Genomic DNA, 20,309 nt, shown 5'->3' with positions numbered 1-20,309 from the left:
CAATACAAGTTGAACTGCACTTCGAGTAAAACCATAAAAATTAGTTTGTCACCTAAAATCTTGTGCTGCACAGTATCAAAGGCTTTGGAAAAATCGTATGACCTTAGACCAACAGAATCACCACTCTCTAAGTTGCTAATTACACCACTAACCACATTAAGTATGGGATCATTAGTGCTTCTTCCAGACCGGAAACCAAATTGTTTTTCAGAGAAAATGTTGTTGGACTCAAAATAGATTGACATTTGTTCATACATTAGAGTCTCAAATACCTTTGAAAATACAGGAACAATAGCAATCGGTCTGAAATTACCTTTCTCTTTCCTTGATCCCTTCTTATGAAGAGGTAAAACTTTAACATTTTTAGCTCCTCTGGATAAGTGCCAGTAGCAACAACACATTCATTGAACAAGTATGCCAACACTTCACATATATTAACAGCTGCTATTTTCAAGATTAAAGCATTCAAACCATAAATATCCAGACACTTACTATTACTCAATTTTAAAATAGTGTCAAATACTTTCTCTACAGTTACAGGCTTAAATGAAAAATGTACACTAGGCTGTTGCAATTTGCTAAAATAGAAAGTTGAATCATTAATACTGACAGGTATATCTCTGCTTATCAGAGAAACAGAATCCACAAAAAAGTCATTGAATTCATCAGAAGTGACATCAACAGGAGTCTGGGATCTGGCCGCATTATTAGCACTGCCGGTGAGACCATTAACAATTCTCCACACTGTTTTATTCTTATTGGTGGATCTACTTATGATTTTATTATGATATTCAATTCTTGTCTTTTTAGTTTCTATCCTGTATGATTTTCTAGCCTCTTTATATGTGGTGAGAATTTCTGGTTTGACTTTTAATTTTTTAAGATTGTCATTATACCACTCGTTATTTGGCTTGACTTTGTGGGAACGTAAATTTCTTAATTGAACGCACCATTTACAGCCCCCATGAATAATTCAAAAAATTTTCTATATCTATCCTTAATATCTATTATAGAGTAAACGTCAATCCAGTTAATGGAATTCAAATGACCATGAAAAACTCTTACGTTATCATCACTGATTAACCTAAACTTAGTCCTATTAACAATACTATTGGTACTTCTACCATACTTGTTGATAAAATTAAATCCAAAAATACAGCGTCATGATCAGATAAAAGCATATGAATTATCTCAGAAGTCCATACACTATTGTGGACATCAGTCAAAATATTATCTATACAAGTTCCATCAGAAATGCCATCCAGACCAGGTCTAGTAATACCCTTTACAGTCATATCTAATCCGAAACATTCAAATAAATTCAATAAATCTTTTTTAAAATAATCGTTACCAATAAAATTCACATTAAAATCACCACATATGACTAGATTGTATCCATTTTTAAACACTGAACTCAACACATTATAAAGACAAGATAAAAAGTTTTTAAAATAATTAATATTTCTATTATATGGTCTATAGACAGACAAGATTATAATTTTGTCCCTAATAATTTCTACTGCTGAAATTTCACATACATTTCAATTGACATGACTTTGATATGTTCAAGTTCCCTGAATTCCAAATGATCAGCAACAAAAATAGCTGCACCACCCCTAGACTGATTTACTCGGCAAAAAACCGAGGCAGTTTTAAAGCCTGGCAGATAAGTGAATTCCAAATCTGTATCCTTTATCCAATGCTCAGCAACTGTAAGTACCTTGATATTGTATTTTTTGCAAATTAAGGCTAGATAATCAAATTTTTTACACATACCCTGAATATTCCAAAATAAGCAATTAAGTTTGTCTTTGCTAAAATCATTGTTGAAGCCATTTTCACACGGTGATTCAAATGTTTGACAATCCACAACACACCAGTATCAGGCACCCTGTCAATAGAATAGTTTTGAAATTCATCCCTGAGTCGTAAATTTTCAGCAGAGGAATTATCTTTGTCAAAAGCTAATAGTTTAAATTATCAGTAATCGGAGAATTGAGAGCGACAAGAGGATTGTCCACAGTAATAGAATCAACTGGAAGTTCATTCTGTACAGGTTGGTCATCGATTGAAATGTGAACCGGCGTCCTCTTGGATGATGGAAGGGGCACAGCAGGATGGGGTTGTATGATAGGAGAACTGATCACGCAGGAATTAGCTTCCTTCACTGTCACTTCAGTACTTAAGGATGCATGACCATCTCCAACAAAGTCTCTCACATATCCTGCCAGGTGGTTGCCCAGAATTCGTTTCCCTCGCCGACCAAGGTGAAGACCGTGCCTTGTAAAATGAGATCTACCCAGGAACTTGTTGATATCCTTGTAGTGGATGCTGAGACTCCCTGTATATCCTTCCACCGCTCTTGATAAGTAGGAGTTGGCATAGCAAATATTATCATTAAGAACAGGATAATCATGTCTGTAGGGCACACCGCAAACCAGGACATTGGTCCTCAAATCAACCTCAGTAAGACATATCATCCTTGATCCAAAGTCAACTGGAAGGGTTCATCACGATGTAGGTCATTTGTCCCCGCCAATATGATAACACAATCATTTTCTGTGAAATCCTTGACTAAGCCAAGACCATCCTGGATAACGTGCTTCAGCTTTGCACCTGGTTTAGAACAAACTAAAACTTCAAACTCCTCCCTCAGGTCGTTCATATAATTACTAAGCAGTTTCCCATGGCTATCCGCCAAAATAGTAACTCTCCGTTTCTTTTGGAGGTAACCATCTTACGGCGCTTGTAATAATGAGTCTCAGTGGGATCAGTTTGAGTAGAGAATCGGTGAACCTGAGCCTCTACTTGTACTCTGTGTGGAATCAGAGGTGATGACTCGTTGAAGAAAGCACCGAAAATCTGTTTTCAATCTCAATAGCATTAATCTCTCTAGTAAGATTTTTTCTAATCTTAACAGTATTTCTAGGCGTGATAAAATCTCCAACTCCAATAGAATTTTGCTGAAAATTATTTCTTCGTCATTGAACATTGATGAATTCTTTCGGACTCTTTTTCTAATAATTTTATTATTTCATCCTTTGAAGCTAACTCCAATTGTAATGTGTGAAGTGCTTCCTCCAAATCCTTGATTTTCAACTTCGAAGCACAAATCTCACTCTCAGCCTGCTTCTCATTAGTCAATGAATCTTCGACTATCAGAGTTCTTGTTTCTCTCTCCATTTTCAACTTTCCCATTAAGGACTCATTTTCAAAATTCACGTCGTTCAGTATATTTTGCAGATCGGAATTGACCTTCAATGAGGCGTCATAGTTATTTAAAAGTGATGTGATTATGGGAATAAAATCTATAACTGCTTCGTTGGAGAATTTATTACAAATTTCAACTAGAGTTGCATGTAGATCAATCGCAATGTCAATTACTTCTTGGTTAATGAGGCCCTCTCTCAAACTATCAATCTCTTCATCCATTCCTTGAATCTGATTATTTCGACTAGCTCTGGTACGCATCACTCTATTCAAAGACATTATAAAGATGAAGTCAGTGTTATTGGGAATAAAATATATGTAAGGAAAAGGATAAGGGAGCGTCAAGAGGGCAATCAAGACAAAAGCGGAGAAGGAAGCCCCTGAGTCAGGATATGTAAGGATTCATTCAATCTTTTCAATTCAAAAAGCCCGCCTGATAAAACGCAATTTTGAGATCGAAATCCAAGTCAGTAGATTACCATGGTTACAGGTAAACAAGCAACAGTTGAACAGCTGTAGAGTAGCGGTCTTTTGTCAGTTATAATAGAGATAACACTATCAAACTTCCTCGTTATTCTCGTTATCTTCTAATCGTCGTCACTACTCAGTCCTTGTGTTGAGAGATGACAGTTCGATTCAGTAGCTGTTTACTGATAGCACAGATCTCAGGTAAATACCGGTAGCTAGAAATGGCCGAAAATCGCTAAGACGGTGTGAAAAGTCTGTGAGCTTCACTTAGTTATTAGTGTATTCTACTTACAGTTGGTGACTCATGGATATTATCAGCAGGATATTATCAGCATTCAAAAAACAAATTTAATAGATGATTGAAAATAAATGAATGATGATCAGATCAACTATTATAAATGTTATTTGTTATTTGTTTATCAGAGATTGACAACGGTGTAATAACCGAAACCGGTCTTTCTTATAATATTATCAATAAATCAGTGGTTTTTTGACAACTTCTTAGTCTTTTTCATTCATTATTAGTTAATGCTGAAAAAATTATAATATTAAAGGAAAAAGACTAAGAAATTGTCAAAAACCACATATTAATTGATACTTTTGGTTTTGGTTATTACACCATAGTCAGTCTCTGATAAACTATAACTAAATACAAGAGCAGCAGAATTCATACTAGAGGGCAAGTACTGCTTTTGGTCAAGGGCATGGAAGCCTGCCATTGGCCCAGCTAGACAGTCTCCTCCCACTCAACGGTGTCACAAAATGACTCACTATGATAACGAAATTTACTGTCAGTATAAAATAGGAACCAAGAAAACATGTGTGAAAGATAATTAAACAAATATGCAAATGGAAAAACGATTGACTAATGTATGCTTACAATTTTATGATAAAACTAAATTCGTAGTGTTGTATTGGTTGAAATGAATCTGGTCATTTAAACTAAACTGAGAGTTTTCCTTGATAACTCTTGTTATTTCCAAAGCCTCTAGAATATATTACAAAGATCTGCCTTTGTTATTTGTTAATTGTTATTTGTTATTGTTATTTGTTATTTGTTATTGGTTATTGTTATTTGTTATTTGTTATTTGTTATTTGTTATTTGTTATTTGTTATTGTTATTGTTATTTGTTATTTGTTATTTGTTATTTGTTATTTGTTATTGTTATTTGTTATTTGTTATTTGTTATTTGTTATTTGTTATTGTTATTTTTATTTGTTATTTGTATTTGTTATTTGTTATTTGTTATTTGTTATTTGTATTTGTATTTGTATTGTTATTTGTTATTTGTTATTTGTTATTGGTTATTTGTTATTTGTGATTTGTTATTTGTTATTTGTTATTTTTATTTGTTATTTGTTATTTGTTATTTGTTATGTTATTTGTTATTTGTTATTTGTTATTTGTTATTTGTGATTTGTTATTTGTTATGTGTTATTTTGTTATTTGTATTTGTTATTTGTTATTGTTATTTGTTATGTGTTATTTTGTTATTTGTTATTTGTTATTGTTATTTGTTATTTGTTATTTGTTATTGTTATTTGTTATGTGTTATTTTGTTATTTGTTATTTGTTATTTGTTATTTGTTATTTGTTATTTGGTTATTTGTTATTGTTATTGTTATTTGTTTTTGTTATTTGTTAATTTTATCATTGAAAGCTATTTTCAATAATTCTACTTTCTAACTTATCCATAAATAATTTAGCTAGGAGTGATGAGAGGGGTGACCCCATTTCCAACCCCTCTCTATTTAACAATATATTTTTTAAGCAAAGAGAGGGGTTGGCAATTATTTCAGATTTAACAATAGATTTTTTGAACAAAGAGAGAGGTTGGCAATGGGGCCACCCCTCTCACCACTCCTAGCTGAATTATTTATGGATAAGTTAGAAATAGTTTATTTAGCTGGAGTATAGACGAAACTGATATTTGGGATAAAAGTGGGGTGTACAAACTTAAATGTGGTGATTGTAATGCTTGTTATGTGGGTCAAACTGGTAGAAGTTTCAAAAGTAGAATTAAAGAACGCATCAGAGATTGAAATGAACAGAATGGGGAATCTAACTTTGCAGAACATTTGATAACAAATAATTACAAGTTCACAGTTGAGGAGAATGTTGAGTTTCTGCATGTTAATAACAAAGGCAGATCTTTGAATATTCTAGATGCTTTGGAAATAACAAGATTTATTAAGGAAAACTCTCAGTATAGTTTGAATGACCAGATTCATTTCAACCAATACAACACTACGAATTTAGTTTCATCATAAAATTGTAAGCATACATTAGTCAATTGTTTTTCCATTTACATATTTTTGTTTTATTATCTTATTGACACTTGTTTTCTTGGTTCTTATTTTGTACTGAAAGTAAATTTTGTTATCATGGCGAGTCTGTTGCTTAAGTCGCCATTTTGTGACACCGTTGAGTGGGAGGAGACTGTCTTGCTGGGCCAATGGCAGGAGTTCATGCCTATGACCAATAGCAGTCCTCGCCTACTAGTAAGAATTCTGCTGCTCTTGTATTAAGCTTTAGTTTATCAGAGTTTGACAATCGTGTAATAACCGAAACCAGTCTTTCTAAGTATAAATAAATCTATGGTTTTTTGACAATTTCTTAGTCTTTTCCATTCAATATGAATAATTACCAAAATATCAACTTCTCAACTATAAAAAATCTGGTGTGGCACACTCACACAACTTTCCTTGCCGTTATGAAAATTGATCACCTGTCGCTAGTGTTTATGTAATGACACTGATGCGCGTCTCAAGTCTACTTATAAACAAAGATCTGAGCCAGCTGGTGACAGGACAATAAGACTGGAGACATACGAGGTCTGCTATCTCTTCATAGTGGATCATTTAATAGAATCAACAGTTGCCAACAGTTTGCAATTGGATAATCAAATTTTCTCGAATTTCGAGCTTATTTTCAATTTTAGGTGAAAATGCTACTGAACATTAATTGTAGAGATTTTAATGATTCTAATGCCGGCAGAAAGGCTTCCACTACAGATATTGAATTATAAACCGGCAGGGAAAAGATCTATTGGTAGGCCACGGAAGAGATGGCAATAAATACACTACTTGTATATATTATAGCATAATTTTGTAATAATTGAAATATAGATACTAATAAGCTGTTTGTAAGTCGGAACAGGCATTAACCTAATCCTTGTACGTAAGATGATGATGATGATGATTTTAATGGTCAATATTTTCCACTCGAAATTTTTTGTTTAAATTGTATCTGAAGCCTGATAATTGGGAATCTAAAATCAAACTTTGCATAGATGGGGCGGAGCTCCTGAAATTTTTACAGATATGGGACTTGTGGCAGTTGATGGAGCTTATCAATGACTTTTTTAGGTATGAATTTGATCAAAATCGTTGGAGTCGTTTTCGAGAAAATCGCGAAAAACCCTGTTTTTGTCAACATTTTCTCCATTGTAGCCGCCATCTTGAATGGCATTTGATCGAAATTGTTCGTGTCGGATCATTATATTGTAAAGACCTTAAGTTCCAAATTTCAAGTAATTCCGTTAATTGGGAGATGAGATATCGTGTACAAAGACGCACATACACTCATATACACACACACACACACACACACACACACACACACACACACACACACACACACACCACACACACACACATGCAGACCAATACCCAAAAACCACTTTTTTGGACTCAGGGGACCTTGAAACGTATAGAAATTTAGAAATTGGGGTACCTTAATTTTTTTCGGAAAGCAATACTTTCCCTACTAGGCAAGGAAAGTAAAAATGTAATAATCTTGATGAAAAAAAATAGTTGAGAAATATTTTTATCAGATGGAAAGATTATCACGAAACTGGATAAATCATCATATGGGATACAAATTCAAACGTGAACTGAGTTCATTAACATAAGTGAGTTTTTGATCTTGGAGAAAACAAAAAACAGTTTTTAAGAGTAAATTATGATTCAACTCTGAATTGTGAATCAACTGAATCAACTAGTACAGGTGACATCATATACTAGTGGATTAGAAAACTGCGTGAGGTCTACTGTTCACAGAAGTAGTAGTTCTGTGAACATTAGACCTAGCGCTCAGTAAGTTACATTGACCTGTTGTTATGTTTTCTCAATATTAAATAATTTACCAATATAAAACGTCTAGAAAAAATCCTGAATAAACATAAAGCTTTATGTCCTATCTTACCGTGACGTGTCGTCCCGGAATGTGAGTGTGAGCGCTGTTATCAGGACTGGCTGCCGTCGATACCTCAATCCAATCAACCCATCAGAGAACATTCTATGTTGTCGTGTTGGAGAAAAATCGGTGTGTTGAAATTAATAAAATAAACTACCATAATGCTGATTTCCTACATACTTCATTTCTCACTTTTCATGATTTTAGAAATCAATTTCTTTCAATAATACTTGTTGCAATTTTAATCATCAGATTAAAAAAATAAAAAAAAAAATATGTGAAAAAAATGTTTTCTACCAATAACTCCAAACTCCAAACTAGAATCATGGCCTCAGCTTATGGAAGGACAAAGTTAGTAGACAATAACTTTGATGGAAAGATACATTTTCAAGATTTTCAATGTTTTTGAACGGGTAGTATTTATTATTAATAGTCCACTTGACAGCTGATTTATGATGAATAATTCTGAAGTCTGATTTTTACGGTAATATTGGCGTTCAAAGAAGACTCATTTTCCTTTTGTATTATCCTTAAAATGCAAAATTTAAAAAAACCGTATGTATACGCCGACGCGAAATTCAAAAAGGAACATACGTGTCAAATATCAAGAAAATCTATTACTGCGTTTCGCTGTAAATGCGCAACAAATAAACATATCCTATTATATAAAGCAAGAAATTTCTGTATTCATATATCTGGTTATTTTGATATCTGGCTATTTTTACTTTCCTTGCCCTATTACCATAGGTAAGGAAAGTATTGATTTCCGAAAAAAATCAAGGTACCCAAATTTCTATACGTTTCAAGGTCCCCTGAGTCCAAAAAAGTGGTTATTGGGTATTGGTGTGTGTGTATGTGCGTCTGTGTACACGATATCTCACCTCACAATTAACGGAATGACTTGAAATTTGGAACTTAAGATCCTTACAATATATGGATCCGACACGAACGAACGATTTCAATCAAATGCAATTCAAGATGGGGGCTAGAATGGCAAAAATTTTGTCAAAAACAGGGTTTTTCGCGATTTTTTCGTAAACGGCTACAACGATTTTGATCAAATTTATACCTAGAAAAGTCATTGATAAACTCTACCAACTGCCACAAGTCACATATCTGTAAAAATTTCAGGAGCTTCGTCTCATCTATGCAAAGTTATATTTCAGATTCCCAATTATCAGTCTTCAAATACAATTTGAACAAAACATTTCAGGTGGAAAAGATTGAGCATGAAATCTCTTCAATTAATGTACAGTAAAATTTTCACCTAAAATTTAAAATAAGCTCGAAATTCAATAAAATGTGATTATTCAATTGCAAACTGTTGGCAACTGTTGATTCTATTGGATCATTCACTATGAAGAGTTAGCAGACCACGTGTGTCTCCAGCGTTATTGTCCTGTCACAAGCTGGCTCAAATCTTTGAATAGTAGACTTGAGATGCGCGTGTACACTAGCGTCAGATGATTAATTTTCATAACGGCAAGGAAAGTTGTGTGAGTGCGCCACACCAGATTTTTATATCTGGTTACTTATGTTTAACGGATCTCGAAAATGGCTCTAACAATTTTCACGAGATTTGGAACATAGTACAATTGGTTCATAATATTAAGATCTCTAGGTCTCATCCTTGAGAAAACTCACTGAACGACATTAATGATAATTCATCCTTGGCTGAAACAGCCGTGGATGGTAAAAAAGTGAGTATGTGAAAAATCAAAATATTGCATCCCCGAAGATGACGTATAGCCAGCTGTGAAATATAAACACGATCATTTTAGAGAATAGTGTTCGGTCATGGCTTACTTTAGATACTATCTACAGTAGGCTGTGGTTCTGTTTATCAATAAATAAGAATGACGAGCGAAGCTCGGTGCCCCGATATTCAACATATATAGAGAAATGCAAAACCGTCGACTTGAATCTTAGACCTAATTTCGCTCGGTCAACTAGTAATACTGTTATTGTTCACATATATTGGAAATCGCTCATAGAGTTTATATTACTATAATGATTATTGAGAGAAAAATATATGTGTTTGAACAGTGAATAAAAGTATTGGAGGAGGAATAATAAGAACGCAGACTGAGATTGTGTTTATATTCCTTGGAAATTGAATGTGAAGTCGAATATACAACTCTAGAACGTTGATAACTTTACATATATTGAAAATTACTCATAGAGTTTATATTACTATAATGATTATTGAGAGAAAAATATATGTGTTTGAACAGTGAATAAAAGTATTGGAGGAGGAATAATAAGAACGCAGACTAAGATTGTGTTTATATTCCTTGGAAGTTGAATGTGAAGTCGAATATACAACTCTAGAACGTTGATAACTTTATATTTTGTCATCTTGTATGCGATCTTGAGCTGAAATCAACCAAGATTTGTTGGCTATCTTATTTCACAACACTGCTTCTCACTCAATCCGTGCACGAAGCAAGTCAGCGAGTGTCCTTGTAGAAAAGGACGTTGTTGGCGTTCCAGCTTACTTTCTAAATTAATTTTTGCCTTTGTAACTGAACGCTCCGGGATTAAACTTTAATGATTTTTGCAGGTGGAACTTTTGAGTCGACGAACTTGATAAAAATTAATATTTAATCCAATACAATCCCCGTTGTCGGCGGGGTTATCTCCTTCAAGTATCATAAATTTTCCGTGTCCTTTCTAACAACTTCCAAAGCAGCAACTTCTGCAAGATCCAAAGCAGTCTAAAAACAATTGGAGTATCATCGTATTACCAGAAGAACATTTCCTTGCCAAATCCAAAATGTTTGTGATTAATACTAGAATTAATTTGATCCATGTTCATGGACACCGAACTACTATTACTATCACTAATATTGAAGTATTTCAATGTTGGGTAAATTATTATATTTCATGACACATGATAAAGGTTTATAGATCACGTGATGATGACTTCAGGTAGCAAAATAACAAAAATCAATGAATACATTTTTCATGAATTAAATGTGGAGGAATCTTGATTCTCACGAATAACAAGAATTGATACTGCATTTCATTACAAAACCACCATATAATGATTCACAAAAAGAACTTTTTTTAACTATAATGATTCAGCATATAGCGTGGCAAGTGCATAGCAGTCATTAAACCAATCAAATGTGCTATCCATTAAAGCCTGGCTTCAATGAGTGACAATGTTTTTGACCTTCAGAATAGTTTCTCGAAGCTTTGGAACTCATCTCATATAACAGATTAATCCATTCATAGTCATAACTTATATGGAGTATGAAAACTCGAAACTCATCGAACTATACTTTAAATTCGTAAATTCATATAAAAAATTCGAACAGAAATAATTGAACGTGCTGGATGCATGGATTCAGTTTGGAAAAGTTAAAAAATTCCTGTTGTCTTTGATGAAATGAAACTGCGTAGAGCAATCAGGAAACATACTGATTCTTCTTCTATAATTTATTTTCTCTCTATTGATTAGCATTAGAATTTATTATTCTAATAATAATACGGCTCACTGAAGGTGATTACAATATGAGTTGATGCTCATTTATTTGGTAGGAAAAGCTAATTTACTTGGAATATAATATGATTTCGAAAAGTTTTTTAATAACGTTGACCACTTTCTAATCATGATAGATATCCTATAATGTACTCTATCAAGTGGGCGGTGAACTCTTCCATAATTTTCCACCGGAGATTCTCTCATCCAGAAACTACATTACTCACTCTCCAAGTTTTCTGTTGTCTGCTCCCCTTCAGCAGTCTTTGACTGCACTCATCCCACAAGTTCGTGTCTACAGCTACATAGCTTAGTCCGCAATCTTCCCTCGTAACCAAGCGCCTCTACATATATTATTACACCCGCAGGAGACTATTTTGCTTCCCAACTCACCTAAATTTTGATCTCTCAGGGGAATGTTTTGCTGCTATAGCCCCTCAACTACCCTTCGTATATCTGGCGAAATATCTAACAAGACCCACAGGAAAAATGTAAACCCTCATTAAACATTATAACTACCCATCGACCATGGCTTGGCCTTGATTACGTAATCAACCCTGCAATAAATAATGATGCCGCTATGAACGGTTATTACCAACCTAGAATCTGGAAGGTGCATCAGTTCACATTATCAACTGACTTCATTGCAGCTCTATGAGCTCATCATCACTATTAACCAACTTGATAAGTCCCAAGAGGTGGTCTAAACAACGAACAAGAGCTCAAACTTGCCTCTCATTCAAGCTCTATCAGTACTCTAAGATATGAATTTAACATAATTTCAACATATATCTGAAGCTGAGTATTTTCGAATCCATCATGATCTGCGATAAGTTCATTCTCAATAATTTCTCACTTCTTCTCTAACTTGCAGCCACTAGTTTCAAGAAAATGAACATTTCCTATTATTTTCACATAATATTAATATATCCGACCAACCAATAAAGTATGCTGACACAAAAGTAAGGAGAATGCTGTTGAGTAGTGGGAGTGATTAGTGAAGAAAAAAGTATAGGGCCTCTCTGTCTTTGAGAAAGAGCCATGTGAAGTTATTTCTCCCGGACTCTCCTAATCAATCTATTGAAAATGAAAAAATGACAGTAAATAAAAAAGTAGCTCAAATATATTTAGCTTTTTGGATTGATAATAATTAATTATGCTTGGTCTCCTGTTAAGGATTACATGTCATTGTCATATCTTCTTCCTCCTTCCTCTATTTGTTCCTCCACATGTGTTAACAATTGTTCTTCATTAATATAAATTTGAATCTATTATTTCCAATCAATCTACTTCCAAAGTATTTTTTCCAAATCGAACTTAATCAATATCCAATTTCAGAGGACTTTGTGGAACAATTTCACATCATTTGCGTCTACAAAAAATGCAATGCTCCTTTGAGAGCAGTAGGCTATGTGAAATTTATGGGACGAGCTTCCCTAGAACCAGTTATAACAGAACTACTCCACGGTTGAGTGTTTTTCGAATGTAAAAACCACAGCAGAATTCAAACGCCATTGTAATGGTGTTTGGTGGTTGGAGAGCTGTTCTTGTACACGTAGATAGGATGAAATTAAAAAAGAGCACAGCTAGCCACCGCATCTACCGAGCAAGTGGTGCGGGGGAAGGGGATTCTGCAGGGGGTGTATGTAGGGGGCTCCGCTGGGGACTCGGTCAGGAACAGCTTGAAAGGAACAGTAATGCCAAATGATTTCACTCTTTGTTCGAGTGTTGCAAAATTGAAAAGATAAAATTGCCATTCAATTCTCAAGAGGCGAACGGTGAATGCGGGCCCGAACGATGTTGCTTCTGTTTGCTGTCAGAATTTCATAGTGCAATTCATATTCAGAGCCACACAAGTTTCACCACTTACCCAGAGAGTACTGCAAACCTCCACCATAATTGGCTACATTAATAAAGTGGCCGACAACTAGACAAGTGGACCGTTGAATAGAATACATCAGTCAACAAAATCCAATATTTTCGATAGAGTCGTTCTGATTAAAAAATCATAGAAAAGCCTGCAATGTTTTGTAGAATTTTCCACCCTTAGTAGAAAAAAATACTGAAAAAAGTTATAGGTTTCTGATTCTTCTCGAACAAAAAGTCGTGGGAGAGGAGTTATTCAGTTGTAAATAATTGCTTCAGTTGTTAATAGGAATGAATTGAAAGCAATTTAAGAATACTCCTATGGAATATGAAATTTCTCGGAAATGCATTTCCATCTCCAACGTTGTTTGAAGCTATTGAAATATTTGTCATTGAATTTTGAAATGAATTTATTATAAATGCCCAATACGAGAATAAGATTCACCAGTGATATGATGTGCAGAATTCTTATTACATAAATACGCTATTATGGTAAACTGCCTTTTTTAGGATTATTGGCAATATCAAAGTCTTATTCTTTCAATTATGGAAAAATACCACAACATCTCATACCATACAATCAAAATTAATAGAAGCTTATGCAGCTCCTGACTGTCTGTGAACAGAATTGGCTCCAAGTAGACACCCTCCCGATGGTGAAGCAGATGGTTCAAGGTTTGTCTTAATCCGTGTAATAAGATAGCCTATGAGGGCAACCATCCTTCCAACATGATGAGGATGGTTTATGTTATTTAGCAGAATCTATAGGCTATATGTAGGTAATATATTCTGCCTTGATTAACCAACGATTAGCATAAACATGTGAAATATAATCACTCAGTTTCCAATAATGTCTACTGTTGGTGTTTATAATAATGATCGCAGTCTGGAAATGCCAAGTACCACTCTCCAGCCTATTTTCTTAGAAGTAGATTGAAATGGGTCTGGTTATATTCCATATTTGAAAATTTTAAAAGGTTCATACTACTTCAAAATTGCTCCGAATAGCTCAACTAATTAGCATTTATGATAGGCCTGATGTATGACATGAGGTGTTGATGGAAGAGTTAGAAAATTTTGGCAATATAGATTAATATTATTGATCAACTCATCGCTGTAGACCTCACATGAACCGGCATTTACGATACAACCTCCGCATGCGCTCTTCCTCCTTCACATATGAAGCACGACACGTTGAGCTCTCAGAACATCATCACACTGTCACGTATCGACACACACCAGCCTCTCTCCTGATAAAATTTTCTTCATCACACTTCCAAGTTGTGACGTCACACATAATTGAAAAATCAGGGATGGGTGGTGAATGGAATTTATTATATATTTTATTTCGAGTTACTTTGATCTTTTAATAATTTAGAGAATACTCTTATTGAATGTGAAAATATTTTATGTCTCGGCCTGTTCAATCTACAGCTGTGGAAGGAGCGCTGTCTGTCATTGGCAATAGGAGATAATAGACGCATAGATTGGCATCTACTGTCAAAATTCTATTGACAGATACTGTTTGTATTCTTATTTGAAAATATGCCGTGACACTTCCTTATAGTTAATTCCGTCATTGGTCATTGATATCTGGAATGAGGCAGTTTGTTTTTGTGTTGAACAGTTGCAAAGGGACTAAAAGTGACCGACTTCATGGTGCCTCGGTACGCGGACGTGGGCTCGACTGTGGTGCTCAAGTGCGACTTCACGCTGGGTCAAGGAAAACTCAACTCCGTCAAGTGGTATAAGGATGAAGCAGAGTTTTTCCGATTCATTCCTGATACGCAGCCTGGCCAGCCTGAAATTCTACTTTTTCCTCAATCAGGAATCAGCCTGGATGTAAGTCAAGCTGAATATAATCATACAAATTCATTCTGTTGTGACATATTGGGAAATGTGTGTATTGTTTTTTATTTTTTTGTAAAACCTACTACATGCATGAACTACATGATATATAAGTTTGGATATCACATTAGCATATGAATATATTTTTGAAGGATCAATATCCCTAGTCGACATTTCTGATTTCCACTTAATAAATATAAGCTATAGTCATTTTTGAAGACAATTATTTAAAAATTATATATGTAGGATGGATATGGATAAATAAGATATTTTATGAGAAAGGCTTTGCGATTGTAGGCTAATAATAACTTATTTGCTTCGGGTGTAGTATTTTCAAATGGATAATCATTTTTGTTTTGTAAACATCTAGATCTCCAGATTTAGTATGTGGCTTCGATATTAGCCACACTAACTTTGTGACAATTGTCTCTTAACAATTGAAAATGATACGATTTAATCTTGACAGCTTATTTCACACAATAATGCAGAAGAAGCCTATCCAGAAGCAGAACGAGACGTGCCGAGCAGAAGTCATTAGAAATGTTACGGAACAAATAAGTGGGCCGGACGAAACATTTATGAATCCCAAGGCATTGGGAGGGGAATAGGGCTAAGAGTAGTCTTGTAGTCTGTATATCTTGCTCTTTGTTCCCGGGACAGTATTTCTGTGTCGGTTATTCTGTTTTATACAGCACGTTGGGGAGCGGACGGGGACGAGCTCACTAGCTTGTGTATTCCTCAGCATACAAGAGAAGAGCATTGCAGCTGGATGGTGTATAAATTATTTCATTCTGCACGTGAATGCTATTTCCCTATCTCTTATCTAGCCTCTGGCATGAAGAGAGAAATAGCTTTTATAATGTGAAACCGAGTGCAATCTCTTACGTCTTAAGAGTGGTGTTGGCGTTGGTGTGACTGTGTGTATCAGTATTCAGACACTGTGGCCGATGTAATAGGTGAGAATGTGGGCTGAGGGAGGAGCGGTGGAAATGAGAAAAGAAATGAACGGGAAGAAAAAGCAGGAGATGCGACAAAATGTGGGGATAATAAAAAAGGGTGGGGAGCTGGAGTAGAATGGGATTCGCTTACCAGGTTATTTACTCTGGCGCTTGGAGGGATGCTAATATCGTGTTTTGCACCGAGAATAAGAATCTTCGGGGAAACGAATTATTAGCACTTGCGACTTGCCTCACTGAAATTTGAGACTCATTCCGACCGGCTTTGTGACTTAGACTGATTCGAAATCCAAAAGGATCTTTCTCTCTTTCTACCTCTTTATGTTGTGCAAGAAGCAAAGCCGAGGCAATAACAATTTGATTTATGTATTCAATTGTTTTTTGGGGGAGTAGTACATTTTTTGCTGAGCTTATTCACTTAAACAACAAAGTTACCCTCAAACGGGAGTGTTCTGGTGCTTTGAAACAGTGCTGTGCACCAAACCGAATAATGAATCACGTGTTAGTGAGATGTTGTTGCTTCTTCAAGATTATTCCCTCATTTTCATAAGAAGATCCCCAACAAATTTTCCTCTGCAAAAATATCGTGTAATATAATTTTAATCCAAAACCATATGCTACCACAAAAATAATGTAGGCTGGTAATCATTTGAATGCTTTTGAGAATAATGAATAAGCAATAGAGACTGATATACTGAGAATTCTACTTGATCTTGATAATCTGATAAATTGTTTGATAGCTTCAACATATTAATAATCGTTTTTCAAAACTGTTTGATTCTGTGCCGCAAGTATTCGGTGTAGAATGAATTCACAGAAATCGTCGTTGAATAAATGAAATAACAATATTGAATAACTATTGTTAAACTTCTTCTATGTATTTCACACGACATGCAGTCAAATAATTTATAGAAAAAAGTGTGTTAATATATCGCAGCTCGGAATGGATCATGACCTTTATTTGTGGAAATTTCCAAAAGTTACTTGGATGCCAATTCAAGCTATTCATCCTATATTGTGAAAAATAGATTTAATAAATTCTAGAACGATCACCTTCACCTTCACCTTGAATATGTTTCAGATTGGAATAGTGGAATGGTTTTGAGTTGACAACAGACGATCAATAATGTACAAAGCCGTTTTGTTCTGATATTGTGATGCTCTTACAATATATTGTCCCTCTAAAAAGGAGATAAAAGGAGGAGGAAAACTACGTTAACAATATTTCAATGCCCCAAAATTCAAATTGGGTTCAATCGAGCTAACAGAACTAATCTAACAAAACTTTCGTTGATTCTACTTTACTTGGTATTGTGAGAGAATAGACTGTTGAGATAGCCCCTCTAAATACAAGAGACACATCCTAGTATCGATCCTGGAAGCTCAGAGACCCAATTGTCTTGGGGCAATTTGCACTGATGTTCGACGGTAGCAACCCAAAGCTTTCATCAAGCATCTGGTCCTATTCAGTGTGATCTTTAAGCAACAACTCCATCATCGCACAGCATCAGCATTGCGAAATCGTCAGTCTGGCCAGTCAGTGGAGTTTTGTCGAGTGGTGGAGGGCACTGCATGGTAGGGGTGACGGAAAAGGGAAAGTTGGTGGTGGTAGGGGGAAACTTGGTGCGAAAGATGACTCAGCAGGGTGTCACATGGTTGATGCAACTCGTGAACTCGTGGCAGCTGTGAGCTTTGATGTTGACCACAGACTGCAACTATGCTGCTATCTGACAACCTGTCACAGGTCACAAGTGACATCTCTGAAATTAACATCGGAACGGGAATTATATAAAGGCCTGATACCTTGTCAAATTGAGCGCTTAATGACTGTTAGATCTCTCCACCGCCCACTTCCCATTTTAATAGACTGATGATTAGCTGCACTAACGTGTGCAAACTTCCGATTGGTTGAACCCGAAGACAGGTTGATCAGAGAATCAAACGGTTTGTTCGATAAATGTAGGCGTTATGGTCTTTGTGTATTGTACAATTTGTGACAAGGTACTTGAAATAAAAAAGTTTAGAGAAAGTGAATTTCCCGTTTTATTTCATCTTAGTTATTGAAAAGAATTCACACAAGTAGTTATGAACAGTAGACCTCGAGCAGTTATAAACTACAGCTGTCTCCAATACACTGTCCATAAATAAATTTTGTTCTGTCGTGTCAGTGCGAAAATGTTCATTGGCTGATTGACAATGCCGATTATAATAGTTTAGATCAGTGATAATGATGTGATTCAATATAACTTCGGTTTTTACCTACACATATTCATACAGACGCATTGCTCCAAATAGATTGATTTTTTAAAATAAAGATTTACAGAAAATTTATTGTTGTAGTATGTAGCAAATAGTATTTTTCTCAAGTTATTGTAGCAGGACCCCGAATCCCTGTATTATGGAGTTGATTGATTGTAGATATAATTATTTTTTAAGAAGTCAGCACATTTTTGTGGTTGGAGAGAATAATATTGTGGGTACCAACATTCTTTATTAGTAATGCTTCTGCCTGAGAGAGGGATATGATTAGAGTTCTGATGGTCCAGTTATGACTTCTCTCATTGTAAATTTGTAGTGTTCACTCTTGATGAGAGAAATAATATTATTTTTTTGCTCAGTTTGGATGCATATAATAATCGTATGATGACAAAATCGTTACTCTGATTGTTATTGGATTCTTCTGTGAATATGAATCCTCCTGATAATCGTCAATTATGAATTATGAATAACTTTCCATAAACATGAATCCAAGCACATGCACTGCAAACGAATTGACTTCTTGTTAACTATAGATTCATTCTAAAAATGTATGATAATATCAGGAGTCAGAGATTTCCAATCAACAATCATGCAGAATTTTTTTTAACTGGAAACAGATTACAACTCTCAAGAAATATATATTTTTTTCTTTAAGGCTGAGAGTGATGAGAGTGTGGTTTTGGGGTTGTTAATTCCTACATCATTATTTTTGTAAAATTCTCAAAAATGCAATAGAGACTACAGCATCCAGTCATTCAAAATGGTTGGAAGGAGTGTAGGATGGAAAACGTGAGCTTGAAAACAAATAATAGCAGTGTAATGAAATTGCTGAGCTTTCAGGAATAGCAGTAGAGAGTGGAACCCGAGAGAATTATATTAAATTTTTGCTGTGAGGCAGCATCCGACCATATTTCAAAGACAATAGATAATTTACTGCTTCTACTTTGTACATGCTGGGCACACTCACAATATCTGCGAACTGATAGCGCCATATTGATTTTGGAAGAAAAATCGAGCAGCATATTACACTGACCACGAACTGAGGATGTTTCTCATAGGCCGTATACGAGAACCTTCTCCACTATTAAAAGTTGTAGAAAGTTGAAATGAGCTCTGTCAAATTTGAATCAATATTCATATTCAGTCAGTCAAGGCTCTCATAGTATTTTCCTATGAAAAAATGTGAAAGTGCCGTGTAAGTGGTTTGATGTCAGAGTTTTTTTAACTCTCTCCATCGGATCCTTATCTATCAATTCCTCTGCTCTGATTTATGATACAGTTCCACAGCGCCAAATATTATAGATTCATTTTTTTTCTAGTTAAGCTGATAATGTATTATGAGCACAAACAATATAATGCTCCTGTTAAATAAGAATTTTTATTAAAATAAAGTGGATTTTTGGACAATATCTCAAGTCTTTTCAATTCTCGAAAAAAGTATTCATTACAGAGAATCATTGTGGTATGTTTGTGTTCTTTTCAGCAATATAGATCAGGAAAGAACAGCGTCGCTCTCAAAGACTTGACTTACAACAGTAGTGGTATATATAAGTGCGAAGTCTCAACTGATTCTCCTGACTTCAAGACTGATACAATGAATGGGAGTTTGACAGTCTATGGTGAGTTCGAATAACCTTCATTAAGATTTCAATTTGGTTCATTGAGCTTCAATCAGTCGAGGAGTCAAGTATCCATTTCCAAACTAGAAAGAATTTATTTTAATTATATGCACCCTACAATGAGAATGATAACATTGAATTGAATTCAGAATTTATCTATATCATAATTTTTCATTATTTGTACTTGTACTGTTGATATTTCAACTGATAAAATTGATAGATATCATTCGTTGAAAGGCATTCGGACGTACAATCACTTCTTGAAGTGAGAATTAATTAGTGGATCTACATCGAATAATAACTTGAAACTAGTCAAACATGATTCAATATAGCATACTGTTACAATAATCAAATCAATATTCATAATTCTGCAATTAGCTCTTATAGTATTTTTATC

General features: G+C 34.8%; 1 protein-coding gene across 1 annotated transcript in view; it reads left to right on the top strand.

Moving 5' to 3' along the window:
* Positions 1–20,309, top strand: part of LOC111054108 — a 50,661-nt gene that overhangs the window by 11,798 nt on the left and 18,554 nt on the right. Inside the window, exons 2-3 of the mRNA XM_022341072.2 lie at positions 14,858–15,072; positions 19,777–19,912. Coding sequence (XP_022196764.2) covers positions 14,858–15,072; positions 19,777–19,912 — 351 coding nt within the window. The remainder of the gene's footprint in view (positions 1–14,857; positions 15,073–19,776; positions 19,913–20,309) is intronic.

Source organism: Nilaparvata lugens, chromosome 1 (assembly GCF_014356525.2).
Source record: "Nilaparvata lugens isolate BPH chromosome 1, ASM1435652v1, whole genome shotgun sequence".
Taxonomy (NCBI): domain Eukaryota; kingdom Metazoa; phylum Arthropoda; class Insecta; order Hemiptera; family Delphacidae; genus Nilaparvata; species Nilaparvata lugens.
Note: the sequence above shows the minus strand (reverse complement) of the source record. Positions and strands in the feature narration are given on the sequence as shown.